The sequence below is a fragment of the Macrobrachium rosenbergii genome, chromosome 41, assembly GCF_040412425.1.
Source record: "Macrobrachium rosenbergii isolate ZJJX-2024 chromosome 41, ASM4041242v1, whole genome shotgun sequence".
Lineage (NCBI taxonomy): Eukaryota > Metazoa > Arthropoda > Malacostraca > Decapoda > Palaemonidae > Macrobrachium > Macrobrachium rosenbergii.
This window is the reverse complement of record NC_089781.1, coordinates 28,939,541-28,955,038: the sequence shown is the minus strand read 5'-3', so window position 1 is coordinate 28,955,038 and position 15,498 is coordinate 28,939,541. Positions and strand designations below refer to the sequence as shown.

The 15,498-nt window shown below is 39.7% G+C and overlaps 2 protein-coding genes across 14 annotated transcripts in view; one reads left to right on the top strand and one right to left on the bottom strand.

Annotated features, from left to right (window-relative positions):
• LOC136826775 (protein Abitram-like) overlaps nt 1-11,422 on the top strand; it is a 55,697-nt gene extending 44,275 nt beyond the window's left edge. For all 10 annotated transcript variants that reach the window (XM_067084212.1, XM_067084206.1, XM_067084214.1 and 7 more), the window contains 2 exons: nt 10,518-10,682; nt 11,046-11,422. In XM_067084212.1, coding sequence (XP_066940313.1) covers nt 10,518-10,682; nt 11,046-11,222 — 342 coding nt within the window. In that variant the 3' untranslated portion in view covers nt 11,223-11,422. The remainder of the gene's footprint in view (nt 1-10,517; nt 10,683-11,045) is intronic.
• Nucleotides 11,423-11,655: 233 nt separating this feature from the next.
• The window catches only part of LOC136826773 (galactosylgalactosylxylosylprotein 3-beta-glucuronosyltransferase P-like), a 143,368-nt gene continuing 139,525 nt past the window's right edge, over nt 11,656-15,498 (bottom strand). For all 4 annotated transcript variants that reach the window (XM_067084196.1, XM_067084199.1, XM_067084200.1 and 1 more), the window contains one exon: nt 11,656-11,864. The gene's annotated coding sequence lies outside the window, so the exon portion shown is untranslated. The remainder of the gene's footprint in view (nt 11,865-15,498) is intronic.

Below are 15,498 nucleotides of genomic sequence, written 5' to 3'. Positions count from 1 at the left end.
CTCGTCCCACCGGTTCTTCTAGACGAAGGTCTCTGTACTTCTCCCCTAAACCTGGGAGAAGACATGCCGGAAGTCCTCCCCTAAACCTGGGAGAAGACATGCCGGAAGTCCAAGGGAGGCTGGTGGGGTTTGCCCATGGGTTGCTGCCCCCTCAGTTGAACCTGTTGCACTTTCCCAGGTATCAGCAGACAGCCACTGGAAAGGTGTCTTGACAGGTGAAAGTGTTATGCAAGTGGAGGAGGTGGCCTCTCGTCCTGCCGGTTCTCCTAGACCAGTGGTTCTCAAACTGTTTTCTTCGAAACCCATGAAGACCTTTCAGGGGTTCCATGGCGAACAAAATTATATAGATTATATATATATGTGTGTGTGTACGTTTGATGAAAGTTTAGTTTTATTTATAAATTTATTAGAACAGGAATGGATAAAATGAAATATGAAAGTGATGAAATATTTTGTATTTGAGGAGAGAGAGAGAGAGAGAGATCGACTGACTCTGTATGTGAAGAGTACAGGTCCATTGGAAGTTTGTACGCATCCCAGTCCCACCTACTCACTCCCGACACTCAGTATTGTCATGCTGGTCATCATTATGATAATTAAATTTCTAAGATGGAAAACTGGTTAAAATACCACCCCGTATGTCCGAAGGTGAATTAAATTTCTAAGATGGAAAACTGGTTAAAATACCACCCCTTATGTCCGAAGGTGCAAGGTAATACACACAATACATCTACTGATTCTACTGAGTGTAGTGAACGTGTTGAACAGCTAGTGATGTAACAAAATCCCTTCATGAACCACATACCTCATGCTTCTGTGACACAAGATTCAAGAGCTAAATTAGGTACTGGATATTCAAAGAAGTGAAAATTTGATGGCAGTTGCATAAAATTTAGTTTCATGTCAGTTGGAGATGAAATGCTCCTGATGGACAATGTGTTGAATGTAATCAAGTTTTGGCTAATAGTGGTTTGAATCCTGCAAAATTGAGAAGGCACATTGAGTCTAAGCACCCACAGCTTGTTAACAAACACAGTGACCATTTCATAAGAAAATGAGATCGGTTAAGAGGGAGTATTGCTTTCATTAAGAAATTTGCTTACAAAGACAATAGAAATGCACTTGAAGCTGGTGAAGCTCATATGATTGCAGAATCTTTACTGAAACCGTGCATGAAAGATGTGATTTCCTGTATGTTAGGAGAGAAACATAGCAAGATTCTTGACTATACCCTTGTCAAATGACACTGTATCATGCCGAATCAAAAAGATGGCAGAAAATTGTGTGTTAATAAATCACATAAAAACAAGTCCTATGGGCCTCACCATTCAACTTTGAATCTGTGAATGTTGAAGGTCCTTGCACGAAGATCTGCTGTTGTGCCAAGCTATCGAAATGACAACAAGAGGTGAGGACATATTTAAGATCCTGGACACTTTTTTCACCAAAAATGATCTTTGGTGGGACCTGTGCATAGCTGTCTGCACTGATGGTGCAAAGGCAATGACAGGCCCAGTAAATGGTGATATTGGTCTCATAAAAAACGTTGCATCTTCATAGAGAGGCACTAGCTGTGAAAAAGATGCCAAGTGATATAAAAGAGACACTTAATGAAGTAGTCAAGGTAGAAAATTTCATCAAGGTTAGGCGTCTTCATTCTCGAGTGTTTGCCTCACTGTGTCATGAGATGGGGTCCATTCACAGAACTCTGCTGCTACATACGAGTACATAGGTGTGTTGGCTATCTCACTGTAAAATTCTTTCATTTGTGTATGAATTGAGAAATGAGATTGAAGTATTTCTCAGAGAGCACAAGTCTTCTCTTTCAACCCAGTTCATTGATGAAGTCTGGGTATGTGAGGTGGCCAAACTTGCAGATATATTTTTTAAATGAGCTTAATTTATCATTACAAGGTTCCAATATCAACATTTTGAATGTTCAAGACAGAATGTGTCCTTTCTTCTCAAGATTGAGTTCTGGATCGGCTGTGTAAAGAAAAACCAGACAGAGTTTGCTAAATTGCCATGCATTCCTCCATGAAAACTCCTTAGAACTGGCTGACAGTACAAGATTGCATGATTCAGCACCTACAACAATTAAAGGATAATCTACGAGACTATTTTCCAAAGCAGTCTGACCCTCTGACATGGCTACACAACCCATTCATTGATCCAGATAATGTGATGAAGCAGAATCTGTCAGTGACTGAAAAGAACAGCTAATTAACGTTTCAAGTGACCTTTGAAAACTAAATACAGCAAGGACTTTCTCCTTCCTTTCTGGGAAAACATATTGCTTGAGTACCCAGAATTAGCAAAAAGAGCACTGAAACATCTTATGCAGATGCAGTACCTGGTAAGCGTTTGCAGTTAACAAACATAGTTCCAGATTTTGATGGCCTCCGTTCCCTGAAACAAGCTCACCCATCACATTAAATAAGGTAAGAATTTTTATGCTGAGTGCGTACTAAACTGCACTCATATATAGTTGCATGTATGTATTAGGGTTTGTTTCCTGGGATCCTGGGATCCCAGACAATTTTCAAGGTTTAATAATCACGGGATATTTTTGCAAAATCCCGGGATAAAAATTAAGTATAAAAATAGGGACAAATTTTCCCATCAACAGCATCTTGCTAAATTTGCCATAATCTTGTAAAATTGCTGAAATCTTGTAAAATTTCAAGTTGCAACACTTTTGCAAGATAAGACCTGTCAAATAAATCCATGGAGGGAAGATAAAGCGTCTGTTTCAGTGTTTCCAGTTTATTGCAGTAACTAAATCTATAGGGGACAGGGGTATAAAACCTTGACAAATAATCATGTATAAGTTTGCAGATTTTTCAAGAGGAACATATTCCTTCTTTATCATGTGGAAACTTAGTATTACTGCTTACCTAATGCTTTATTTTGTATATTTGGGACGGTAATCACGCGAATAAATCCCAACAGAGTGTATGCTTTGAACAAGTTTGCAGCAGGTTTTGAACAAGAAGTGTTTATGATGAGTGACTGCAGCCCGTGTGGGGTACCGTCCACTGTGTCGTGTTATATAAGATCTTATTCTATGAGAAACTTCTTATTCATTCAGTTCATGTTATAAATAAAGAATGCATACGTTTAATTTTTCTTCATTTATTTTTACTACATTTTCTGTCATTAAGTACTCTTTTCATTTCACCGAGTATAAATGAAAACAAATGTATTTTTTTTTTATCAATGATAATGAACTATAATTTACATTTTCATTCGCACTGGAATTTAGAAGCAGAACAAAAATAAAGTAGTAAATGAAGCATATTTTAGCTCTTGTTCTTATTCCTCTTACTTTGTTGACAAACAAAGTGTATGCTGTAATTAAACATTAGGTGGAATTAATAAGACAGTCAATCTACAGTAATATTTCTGCATATCTAGTAATGCTAAGCACATCAAAAACCTGAAAGGGAAACAAGGTATAATGTGTAATTTTAGACAATTGAAAATCCCGCGAATTCCCGGGATCCCGGGATTAGGACTAATTTTATCCCAGAATCCCAGGACAAAGAAAAAGTTCCAAAACGACAATCCCTAGTATGTATGTAGAGGGTATGTAGAGGTGGGGGTGGGGGTTGAAGGGGGTTCTGCTGAGTACCAGCAAAAGCAAAACGGTTCCATTAGCTGGAAAAGTTTGAGAACAACTGTCCTAGGACAAAGACCTCTGTCTTGCTCCCCAAAACCTGGGAGAAGACATGCCAAAAGCCCAAGGGAGTCTGGTGGGGTTTGCACGGGTTGCTGCCCCCTCATTCGAACCTGTTGCATGAATATCCCAGTCTTCGACAGACAGCCGCTGGAAAGGTGTCTTATTTTTTATGAGAATGATTTGTAATCATAGTCTTGAAAACTCAATCCCAGAATTATCGTTTAAAACCTACAATAGTTGGAGAAGGTATCGTACCAGAGGCAGTTTTGTCATACATGTAAGATAATTATCGTACAAATGCCAGTGCAGTGACGTCACTTCTGACGATTTTGGGAGGTGCAGGAAACGATTTCTGGATTCTTCTATGCCGCTTAAGACTCTTCAGATGATGTGGGTCGGCATTTAGATCCAATTCCAGTTAAGCGATATAAGGAGGCTTGTACTTTAACTCTGTAGCTATATGGGCACAGCGCCACCTCTCGGCGGCTTGACGCGCGGTGTATCGTGACTCAAGATGGAATCCGATAGTGCATTTATAAAGACCAGTAAGCAGTCATTTATCTTTTATTTTTATAAGGGAAATATTTTGAACATTATGCAATGCGGGATGAAAATGTGTCAAGTGTTTTTGAGAGTAAAATACACTCTCTGGTTGTTTGACTCTAAGCAATCTTTAACGAGTTGTTATGATTGTCGTTAGCGAATCTGAGGTCGCACTTCAGTCAGCTCTGACTGATTTGAGTTAGAATCCACCTTCTCAACCCTTGCAACTGTAAAGTAGTGTTACCAGAGGATTCTTACTCATTTGCCTTTTGATTTTATAAGTGTTTTGTTGAGGTGATAATATTGAAGGGCATGCATGCACTATAAATCTTGGATTGCGGATCAATAAATATTTTAAGGTTAGTAATAAATATAAATAATCTATTTCTGGTCAAACAATGATTTTATACGATCACAGTGGTAAATTAAATTGTATACATGATTCTCATTTATTGAATGAAAGGAACAGAAAAAGAATCCTTTCTGTTAATGAACCTGCTAATATGCCCACCAAATCCATATTGATTGAATATTCTATATGCTATTTTGTTCTTTTGTTTCAGTCCATTTGCCTTTTCTTGTTACCCCCACTCCCAGGCGTGTTTCTCCACTTTTCTTGTTACCTTTAGAACTGGATGAACCTTCACTGGGTCCTTTTAAGCGACAATTAGCTGGAATAATGTTCTTACTTCGTCCACGAGGATTTTCTCAAGGAGATGGGAGATCGGCTTTCAGCTAGTAAGGAGCAGGGGAAAGCTTGTTTCGCCTTTCCTCCGTCTCGCTTAGTTCAAAGGAGATATTGATCTGTCATCACCAGGGAAGCTCCTTCTTTGGGGGTTGCTGCCTCCTCCCAAGGAGACTTCTCTGTTCTCATCTACTCTTCTTGATGCTCTGCGGTCTTGTCGGCGAAGATAATTTTTCATCGATGAAGCTAGACCACCTAGTTAAGAATACTGAATTTTCAAAGTTTTTCACTTTAGGAGTATTTTAGACGAGAGTTCTGGTGCTCCTTTACCAATAAGGGAGTCCCTCAGACAAAGAAATCGGCTGTTATTTTCTCCCTTGGACCAACATCCCCTCTTCCTGCAGGACACTGTGAAGGAAATTGCATCCAACCTTCAGAAGAAGTCAGTGCAAGATCTGTTGGCTCATTCCTAAAGATTTGCCTGCCTTTGCTTCCAATATGGAATTTTCATCATCTTCAAAAGTCCCAGTTGACCCTGTTGCTAGAGATTCTCTGATTGAGGATCAGTCTCAACTCTGGACTTTTCGGGCTCTTCTGTCTGCCAAGAGAATCGCCAACTGCCTCCAGACAGTTCACTGCTTTCTAGCCCTTTCGTCTTGCTCGGCCCATCAGTGGATGAGCCTACTGGGACTCTTTCGTCCATTGAGACTGGCATCAAGTTAGGCAAACTACATAGGAAAGTTTTGCAATTCTTCCTCAAGGACGACTGGGACAGGGAAGCGAAGCATAGCAGGACTCCTGCGTGTTTCCAATAACTCAGTAGTTCAAGTTGGACCTGCAGTAGTGACTATCCGAACGAGACTTTTGGAAGGGGAGTCCCTTTATCCGCTCAGCCCAGATCTAGACTTCTTCACAGACACCTCGGGTCTAGGTTGGGGATCCCTCTTGGGGAACCAGAAAGTTTCAGGATGTGGTCCCCGGAAGAGCAGGACCTTCACAATAATGTTAGAGAGCTGAAAGCGATCCTCTTAGGACTTCCAACTTCTAGTTTGCAACAAGACTATGGTAGTCCTTTCATATATATACCATAGCTGTAAAGTACATATGAAAGTAAGGAGACATCTCTCCTCTTCTCTTCCGAGCTCCTGAGCGTCCAGCTACAACTCCTGGGTGCCCGGTGCCAGCTCTGGCTCCAGCTCCCAAGTGTCCAGCTACAGCTCCCAGGCTCCCGGCACCAACTCCCAGGCACCTGTTGCCAGCTCCCGAGCACCCAGCACCAGCTCTCAAGCACCTGGCACCAGCTCCTGAGCATCCAGCCATAGCTCCTGGGCTCCCAGCGCCAGCTTCCGGGCTCCTGGCACCAGCTCCCGGGCTCTTGGCGCCAGCTCCTGGGGCTCCCAACACCAGCTCCCAGTGTCAGGTCCCCAGCGCCAGCTCTCAAACGCCTGACACCAGCTTCCAAGCACCCGGCGGCAATTCTTCGGTACCTTTGTCTGTCTTCTGAGCGCCAAGCTCCCGCTTACAGATGTGGATCTTCTCCTTTACTCCATGATGAGCCATTCTTGGCACCTGTTAAACAGCAGTTAGCTGAAATTATGGTCTTTCTTCAAGAAACTCCCTCCAATGTGGTGCTCTCTTCGTCATCCAAGAAAGCTGTGAAGGAAGTTGATGATTGACTTTCGGCTAAGAGGGAGCAAAGCAAGCATCCTCTGCCATTTCACCTTCTTGCTTAGTCCATAGGAGATAACTGTCCTTCGTCACTGGGGAAGCTCCTTCTTTGGGAGTCACTGCTTCCTCCCTAGGGAACTTTTCCGGCCTCATCTAATCTTCCCGACGCTCTGAATTTTTGTTGGTAAAGGTTATTTGTCCGTTGGCCATACTGGACCACCTTGTTAAGGACCTCGTCAAGGTGTTTGAGATCTTCAGCCTCTTGGAGTGGATTGTCGGAGCTCTGGCAAAGGAAAAGGAGATTTTCAAGGGGTTAAAGAATGGCATTGCCTTGGTCTGACTAGGAATACTACCTAGATTAGACAAGGATATCAGAGATGTATTGATTGACCTTACAGCTCTTTTCTCCTTGGGAGTATTGAAGAAGCGGGCATTATGGTGCTCGTTTACATCTAAAGGGGTTACACAGACCCAGAAGTCAACTTTTTTGTTTTTGCCATTAGACCCCCATCTCCTTTTCCTGCAGGGTACTGTGAGGAAAATTGCTTCGGACCTCCAAGAGGAGTCCACTCAGAATCTACTGTCAACAGCAAGAGACCTTCTATTGTGGACAGATCACTCGATTTGTTCAGGCCAAACTGAAGGTTCTGGCGGACGAACTGAGTTGTCAGAAGCAGTTCCTTCTCACCGAGTTGACCTTGCATCCCCTGGTCTGTCGGGATCTGTGGAATCTATGGGGCAGGCCAACTTTGGACCGGTTTGCCACCTCAAGGAACCATCGCCTTCCTCTCTTGTTCTCCAGCCATGGTCACTCTAGCATGGGTAACACAAAACTGTGTCTACTCAGACAACCTCACTTCAAGAGATTCCACCAAAGGTGGTACAGTCTTCCCCTGACAGGCTTCGGAAAGTCATGAATCTTGTCAGAGCGAAAGGGTTCTCTAGACTTGCTGCAGAGGCCATTGCAAAATGCAGGTGTCAATCTTCTATCAGCATCTACCAGGCTAAGTGGGCGCTTTTCTGAAACTGGTGTCTCAGACACACGTCTATTCTTCTGAGACATCTGTGACCCAATTGTGGATTTCCTCCTTTTTCTGAGGAGATCTAGAATCTCTCGTCGTCCTCCATTAAGAAGTATCAAGCTACGCTTAGCTCAGTGTTTAAACTCAAGGACCTAGATCTTTTGTCCACCCAATCTTAACAACCTCATCCAGTCATTGGATATGTCCAAGCAAAGGAAGGAAGATCTGGTCTCCTGGAACCGGGATGTAGTGTTGAAGTGGCTGACAAGTCTCTCTTTTGAACCCCTACGCCCCTCTTCTCTGAGGAACCTTTCCCGAAAGACTCTCCTTGTGGCCTTGGCTATTTCTAAACGTATTAGCAAGATCTAAGCCATTGATAAGGGAAGGTTTTCACTAGAAGAGACAAGGTTTATTCCTCTCCCTGGGATTTTTAGCCAAGAACAAGGACCTATCCAAGCACTGGACCCAATCTTGCTCTATTAAGAACTTCATGGACATCCTTTGCTGTGAGGAATAAGAGAGAATTATTTGTCCTGTTAGGGCTTTCAGGTAATTACCTGAACAGAACTGAGATCTGAGGGCCACCCATTAACCTATGATGTTCTGTTAAGAACCTGCCTCACTGTCTGAGTAGAAAGCATTGTCCTTCCTCCAGAGGGACTTAATTTCTGAGGTGCACTCTCAGAATCAGGAGGACATTCTGCCTATTTTTAAGTGAAAGCTCTTGATGTCAGGACAGTCTCTACCTTATTAGCTGCCAGACACAATATGTTCCTTACTTCCATTCCACAAGCTATCTACTGGAAGTGCAAATTGATCTTCATGTCTCGCAAATAAAAAAAAAAGTGTTTGTAATTGCAGTACCTTGAGACCCTTATTAGTGACTGGCATGGTGTGGGGTAAGGAAGCATAGGAATTTCTCCTACTTCTCTTCGCCTTGAAGTGAGGTGTCGAATTTTGGGAAGCCTGGGGGTACTCTGTACCTGGATTACCCACCATTCTTGTGGATGGCTAGTGGTTTTTTGTCAGTGTAGGTGGCAGCATTGTCTGGTTATTTGTTATGTTGGTACTGTGCCCAGGGCAAGGGCACTTAAGTATGTCTTGTCAGCAATCAGGCCTATCCTCTGCTACAAGACTTCCAATTACATAGAGGCGACCCACAGCTCTTCTGCCACGCCACTACAGGGTAAGATGAACACCAGCCAACAGCAGTGTTCAGCTGCAGTAGCTCTCTTACCACGTAAGGAAACGACAAGCACTGTTTCAATGCTAGCCATCCTTCCTATTTCAAAGTCATTATCACACCTTAATGTTTTGGAGTAGAATTTGTCCATTCATCCCACCCACTATCAATGTGAGATTCAGCTTTTATAATAAAAGTTTCATACACTGTATACTTACCAGGTACAGGCAGTCCCCAGTTATTGGCAATCCGGTTTTATGGCGCTTGTTTAGCGATGACGATAACTAGATTTTCGACACCGATTCCCGGTTATCAGCGCCAATCTCCGGTTATCGGCTCTGATCCTTGGTTATCGGCGGCGCTGATCCCTGGTTATTGGCACCGATAACCGGATACCGGCGCCGATAACCAATGATCAGCACTATTATCGCCGATTTTCGGTTGTCAGTGATTTTTGGTTATCGTCACGTTGTCGGGAACGGAACCTCGCCGATAACTGGGGACTGCCTGTATTTACAGATTCAGAGCCCTCCCTCCTCTCCTCTAATGGGCATAATGGACACTACCGGCTAAGTCGTTCCCAGTACTCCTGTGGTGGGCGGGCTTATCACCTACACTAAACTACAGTATTGAAGAGCTACCGCGATTTTTAAATTAAAGGCTGCTGCGCGAGTTAGAAACTATAGCTATGTAATTACCTGGTAAATATATATGAAACTTAATTTTATTATAAAAATATAATTTTTAAACTGCTGCATGTATAGCATAGTAAGAAAATTTTAACCAATAGTTTTTTTCAATTTCAGCAGATTTGGACATTTTTTAAAATACTGGATAATGAAAGTATATTTGTTGTATGCCAAATGTGCAAGCTGCTTGGTTTCTGTATGCTTTCAATGTACTATTATGGCAAAAGATATATCAACTGTGATTAATCAACTAGAATTAATGATAGTTTTTGTAGGCATATCATACTGTGGTCAGTGGGGTGAGCAGCTCCCAGTGAAGTTGTCTTGGGATGCTACTAGCATACATTATTTTGCTTTGAGTGATTAGCAATTATTTGTCTTGTACATTTTTGTCACTGACATGTTTTTTACTCACGTACCTGAGTACTGTACTGTGCTTTTCCAGCATGTGTCACAGTGTGTGTGGAGAATAGTAAGGTATTCCTAAAAGTTTATGATACTGAAGACAGGAATTCATTTACATGTCAGGAGCAATCATGTTTCCTTGTGTGGCGCTAGCCATTTGTAAGCCATTATCTCAAAAGTTATTTTCTCACATTTGAGTATTCATAGAAAATCCAATACTCTGTGCTCTATTTTATTGAAACTTTGGCATTCTGTTGACACCTCTTAGGCAATTGAATGGTCTCACTCAGATATTTTCATACATAAAAAGAAAATTAATACAATGCTCTGTCACTGAATATGATGTCATTTTGGCTTGCATAATAATGTGGCCACACTATATAGCATTTGGATAATTAAGGAAAACTTTTTATGATGAAGGACTTAGACACTTTCGAACTATTCAGAGGAGAAAATTCATTTATATTGAACAAATATTGAGGCTGCTGCAACGAAAATAGTACTGTAAAATATACGTTATGACATCATGACTAGTCCCTCCTTAAAATTTTATGGTACCATTATAACAGATTAGAGATATTTAAATTAAATTTAAGAATTTTACTGCTAGCTATTTTTACATTTCATTATAAATTTACAGGTAAATTTTGATGTAGGAAAATTCAATAGACTAGAAAATCAAGTGTCTGGAAAGGGAAAGCGGGGTGCTCAGATGATTGGTCCTAGGTCTCCTGTATGCAAAGTAATCTGTGCTGATGGAACCTCTTATACTATCCTGGCTGGAGTGAATGGTAAACTTATTGAGGTAGGTGTGTAAATTGTATATTTTTCAACTGCATATTTAATATTTAATGTAATTGATCTAGTAATAGTAATAGGATAACCTGTTAAGCTAGATATATTTAATTAGTACAGCATTACAAAACAGCCACATATAAAAGTGATGCTTGGCTTTCACTACTACTGTATGCATCGTAATAAGTGATAAATGTTCTAGAATAAGATTTAATTTTCTTAATGTTTGCTTTGTATATTGCAATATAATTTTAAAGTAATGTTTTAATTATGTTATCCTGCTGTGCCCTTTGCTACAGGAAATGTGTTGGAACAAGTTTTAACAGTACTTACAGCTGTACAGTATATCAATATATTTTATTTTGCCTTGCAGGTAAATGAGCGCTTAGATACTAACCCTCAGCTGCTGAGTGAAAGCCCCAAAGAGGATGGCTACTTGGCTATTGTTTTACCTCCACTTCGAAATGGAAATGTCCTCCTTAACAGGCTTTTATCTAAAGAAAAATATGAAGCATTGATGAATGAAAATCTAAGAGAGTCAGTAGAGTAGAAATGTAAAGGGTCTAGATTTTTGAAGGATTTTACAAGTTGTTAATAAGCCCCTAAGTGATTCTCTATGGTACATTTTCATTGGAGTTCTAATTTCATGTACAGTATGTTGATGAACACAATTTGTAGAAGGTTGTAAAGAGAAGCTGAATTATTGTTAAAGCATGAGACAAATTTCACAAAATAAATTTTCAGAGGTAAGGCATGATTTAAATTACTGACTTTACACTGTTGTGTATGTGTGACACTGAAATAGTAATTGTTTACTGCACAGTGAAAGTTTAGTTATTCAAGACATTTTATGCAAGATTAGTTACTTGATTATAATGTATCTTTTAGTACGCTTTCCATACTTTCGTTGGGGTGAGAATTTAGACTAAATTCCATCAAAGGTTATTCTTTTCTGCATATTTATGTAGGTAAAAAACACATGCTAGAAATATAAATTTAATGTTTCTGCACTGATTAACAAAATAAATGCAATAAATACAAACTGGCGTAACGGCACACATTAACATCACAGATTAAGATTTCGCCTGGAGATAGCACTTGAAACTCTTTGGGTAATGCCAAGGCTTGGTTTCCCCAATGGGGTTCCTCCAGGAGTTAAGTAGTAATGGAATGATGTACATCAGCAAGCTACCTGTGGGTAAAGTCAACTATTTAGCAGCCAGAAGTAAATTACTATGTTGGACATACAACTTTGCTCTTTGCAAAGTTCTGTACCTAGGTTAGTCAAATACAAAATGTAGATTGGTATCTACAGATTAGATTGTTATTTTTATTACTGTAATTAGCCAACAATGTGTTAAAGTGTTGCTGTAATTAGGCAAAAACATGTTACAGTACAGTTAATATTATTGTGAGCTTTTCCCTCACATTTTGATTCAAAACCACTATGAGAAGTATTGTTGAATTACAAAGTATTTAACCCTTAAACGCCTAATGGACGTACCATACGTCGACGAAAATTGTCTGTTGGATGTCAAGTGGACGTACCATACGTCGACTAAAAATGCTTTTTTTAAATATTCGCGGAAAAATAATTATAGGCCTAGTTTGCGGAAGGTTTCAAATCACGCGCCTTGAGGGATGCTGGGAGTTCACGGATCAAGCTGTTGTTTTGTTTATAAGCGTCACCCAGACGCGCATGCGCGAATTCCCTCCTTCTCGTACCAGACAGCATCAGCGTCGGACCGTGCGAGAGCGATTTTTTGACGCATCCGTGTTTTGCAGAACTTTGGCGAGTGTTTGCGTATTTGTGCTGCAACAGGACGTTTGCAGAGATGTCTCAAAGCCGTCAGGACCGTGAAAGCGCATACTGCCTGTCGGTAGTGGCGTGTGAGACGAGTTTTAGACTGGGATGCTGGAGAAGGACACAGCAGCCAAAGTGACCCAGCTTCTCAGCGCCGTGTTGTTAGCCCACGTGTGACCGAAGGCGACCAGGACCACATCCCGTGCCTTTTACGACCCTAGGAAGCATCGGGGTGTCTGAGGGGCATCCGTAAATTTTTGAAAAAACTTTTCCTTCGCTGAAAATCCTGGCATTTCTTGAGTCACCTTGTCGTAATTTTTTCGCCATTGTATATTATTCGTTACATAAAATGTTATACATCAAAATGTGCGCAATTTCATGTAGAATACAACAAAAAATAAATCATTCTTTTAGCTTTTAACAGTTTTGAAATATTTTCATTTAATTAACGATAACTGACAAAATTTTAACATTCGGTCAATTTTGACTCGACCGAAATGCTCGAAAAACGCAATCGTAAGCCAAAATTCCTACATTCTAGTAACAATCAATCATTTACCTTTATTCTGCAACAAACGGAAAGTCTCAGCACAATATTTCGATTTATGGTGAATTTTGAAAAAACTTTTCCTTTGCTCCGCAAAAAAATCATAGCATTTCTTGAGTCACATTGTCGTAATTTTTTTTAAGCTGTTTTATATTATTCGTTACATAAAGTGTTATACATCAAAATGTGCACAATTTCATGTAGAATACAACAAAAAATAAATCATGCTTTTAGCTTTTACCATTTTTGAAATATTTTCATATAAATAACGATAAATAGAAAAAAATCAACCTTCGGTCAAATTTAACTCGATCGAAATGCTCGAAAAACGCAATCGTAAGCCAAAATTCTTACATTCTAGTAACAATCAATCCTTTACCTTCATTTTGCAACAAACGGAAAAGTCTCTGGCACAATACTTCAATTTATGGTGAATTTTTGAAAAAAAACTTTTTCCTTCCATCCATGAACTCCGCTAAAAATCCTAGCATTTCTTGAGTCACCTTGTAATTTTTTCGTTTTATATTATTCATTACATAAAGTGTTATACATCAAAATGTGCACAATTTCATGTAGAATACAACAAGAAATAAATCATGCTTTTAGCTTTTACCATTTTGAAATATTTTCATATAAATAACGATAAATAGAAAAAATCAACCTTGGTCAACTTTAACTTTCGATCGAAATGGTAAAAAAATGCAATTGTAAGCTAAAAAACTTACAGTCTAGTAATATTCAATCAATTTCCTTCATTTTGAAACAATTGGAAAGTCTCTAGCACAATATTTCGATTTATGGTGAATTTTGAAAAACGTTTTTTACGTCCGCTACGTTACAATTCATGCATCATTTTGTGATAATATTTTCTCTGTGTTGCTTTAATCGTTTTACAATCTGTTATATACCAAAATCATCGCAATTTAGTGTACAATACAACTAAAAAAATTAACTCATTAGCTTTAACCGTTTTCCTTACAGCGATTTGTATACAATTATATAGGTTTTTTTTTTTTCGCTGTCATATATTCCAATATTTATATATGATAATGATATTTTTTTTCATTTCTGACGATTGCATACTAAACTTCAGGCAATGAGAAAAAAAGGAGCCAAAAATGAACTCTTAATCTTAAAAACTAAGTGTGCTGTGATTTTTTGAAAAAAACTTTTTTTCCGCTTCGGCGCTAGCTCCCGAACGCCGCCGGCATACGGGAGACGTTTTTGTAAATAGGGCTTTGGCGTTTAAGGGTTAAAGAAGGGGTTAGACATATTAACGATGTGATAATAAGGTTCTTGAATTGATAAGATGATGTGAATGTACTAGACAAAATGTATTTTACTGCAGAGCATTTACATGAAATAGCAAATGAAAAAATCTGAGGTTAAATGCAAAGCTTAAAGATTAGTGGTCTAAATTGAAAAACTCCAAAGGAAATAATAGGACTGATAAGAAAGAGAATACAGTGCATGTGGACTCTTCTCTAAGATAAAATAGTATTATAGTTTATTAAGACACATCCACACAACTGAGCACTGCCCACACGCACACGGGAACTTTGACCATCAACAGGGACAGTTAGCAGGCGAACAGTCTGCATTCATAACTAAAGAGGGCACAGATAATGCCTGTTGTAATGTCATATGAAACAACACTGCTGGTCGCAGAAAGTTAGGTGCAGCCTTTTTGTTTCATTGTCTTATTTACTGCTTTGCTGTTGGTAAAGGGTGTTAAGATTGTTTTTTCCATTTTTGCTTCATTGTCTTATTTACTGCTTTGCCGCTGATAAAGGAAGATCGTTACAGTATTTCCATTTTGGCTTTATTGTCTTATTTACTGCTTTCCCGCTAGTAAAGGAAGATGTTACGGGCAGTCTTCAGTTATCGGCATGGGTTCCATTCTGGCGGTGTGACGATAACCGTAAATCGCCACTAACCGATAATCGGCGATTTCCGGCGCTTTTTCACCAATTTTCGGGCTTATCGGCACTGAAAAGTGCCGATTCGTTATTGGCGCCTCTGTTAGGTATGTATTGGCACCAATACCCAATTATCAGTGCCGATAAGCGGAAATCTGCAATTTTCGTTGCTAGACAAGTGCCATGAAACCGGATCGCCATTAACCGAGCCCGCCGTTAATCGGGGACTGCCTGTATTTCCATTTTCGCTTCACTATCTTATTTAATCCTGTGCCGCGGGGAAGTAAGATCGATATTTCCATTTTTACTTCGGTGTCTTATTTACTACTTTGCTGCTGGTAAAGGAGGATTGTTATTTCCAATTTTGCTTCACTGTCTTATTTACTGCTTTCTCGCTGGTAAAGGAAGATCTTTATTTCCATATTTGCTTCATTGTCTTATTTACTGCCTTCTCGCTGGTAAAGGAAGATCATTATTTCCATTTTTGCTTCATTGTCTTATTTACTGCTTTCCCGCTAGTAAAAGAAGATTGTTATTTCCATTTTTGCTTCACTGT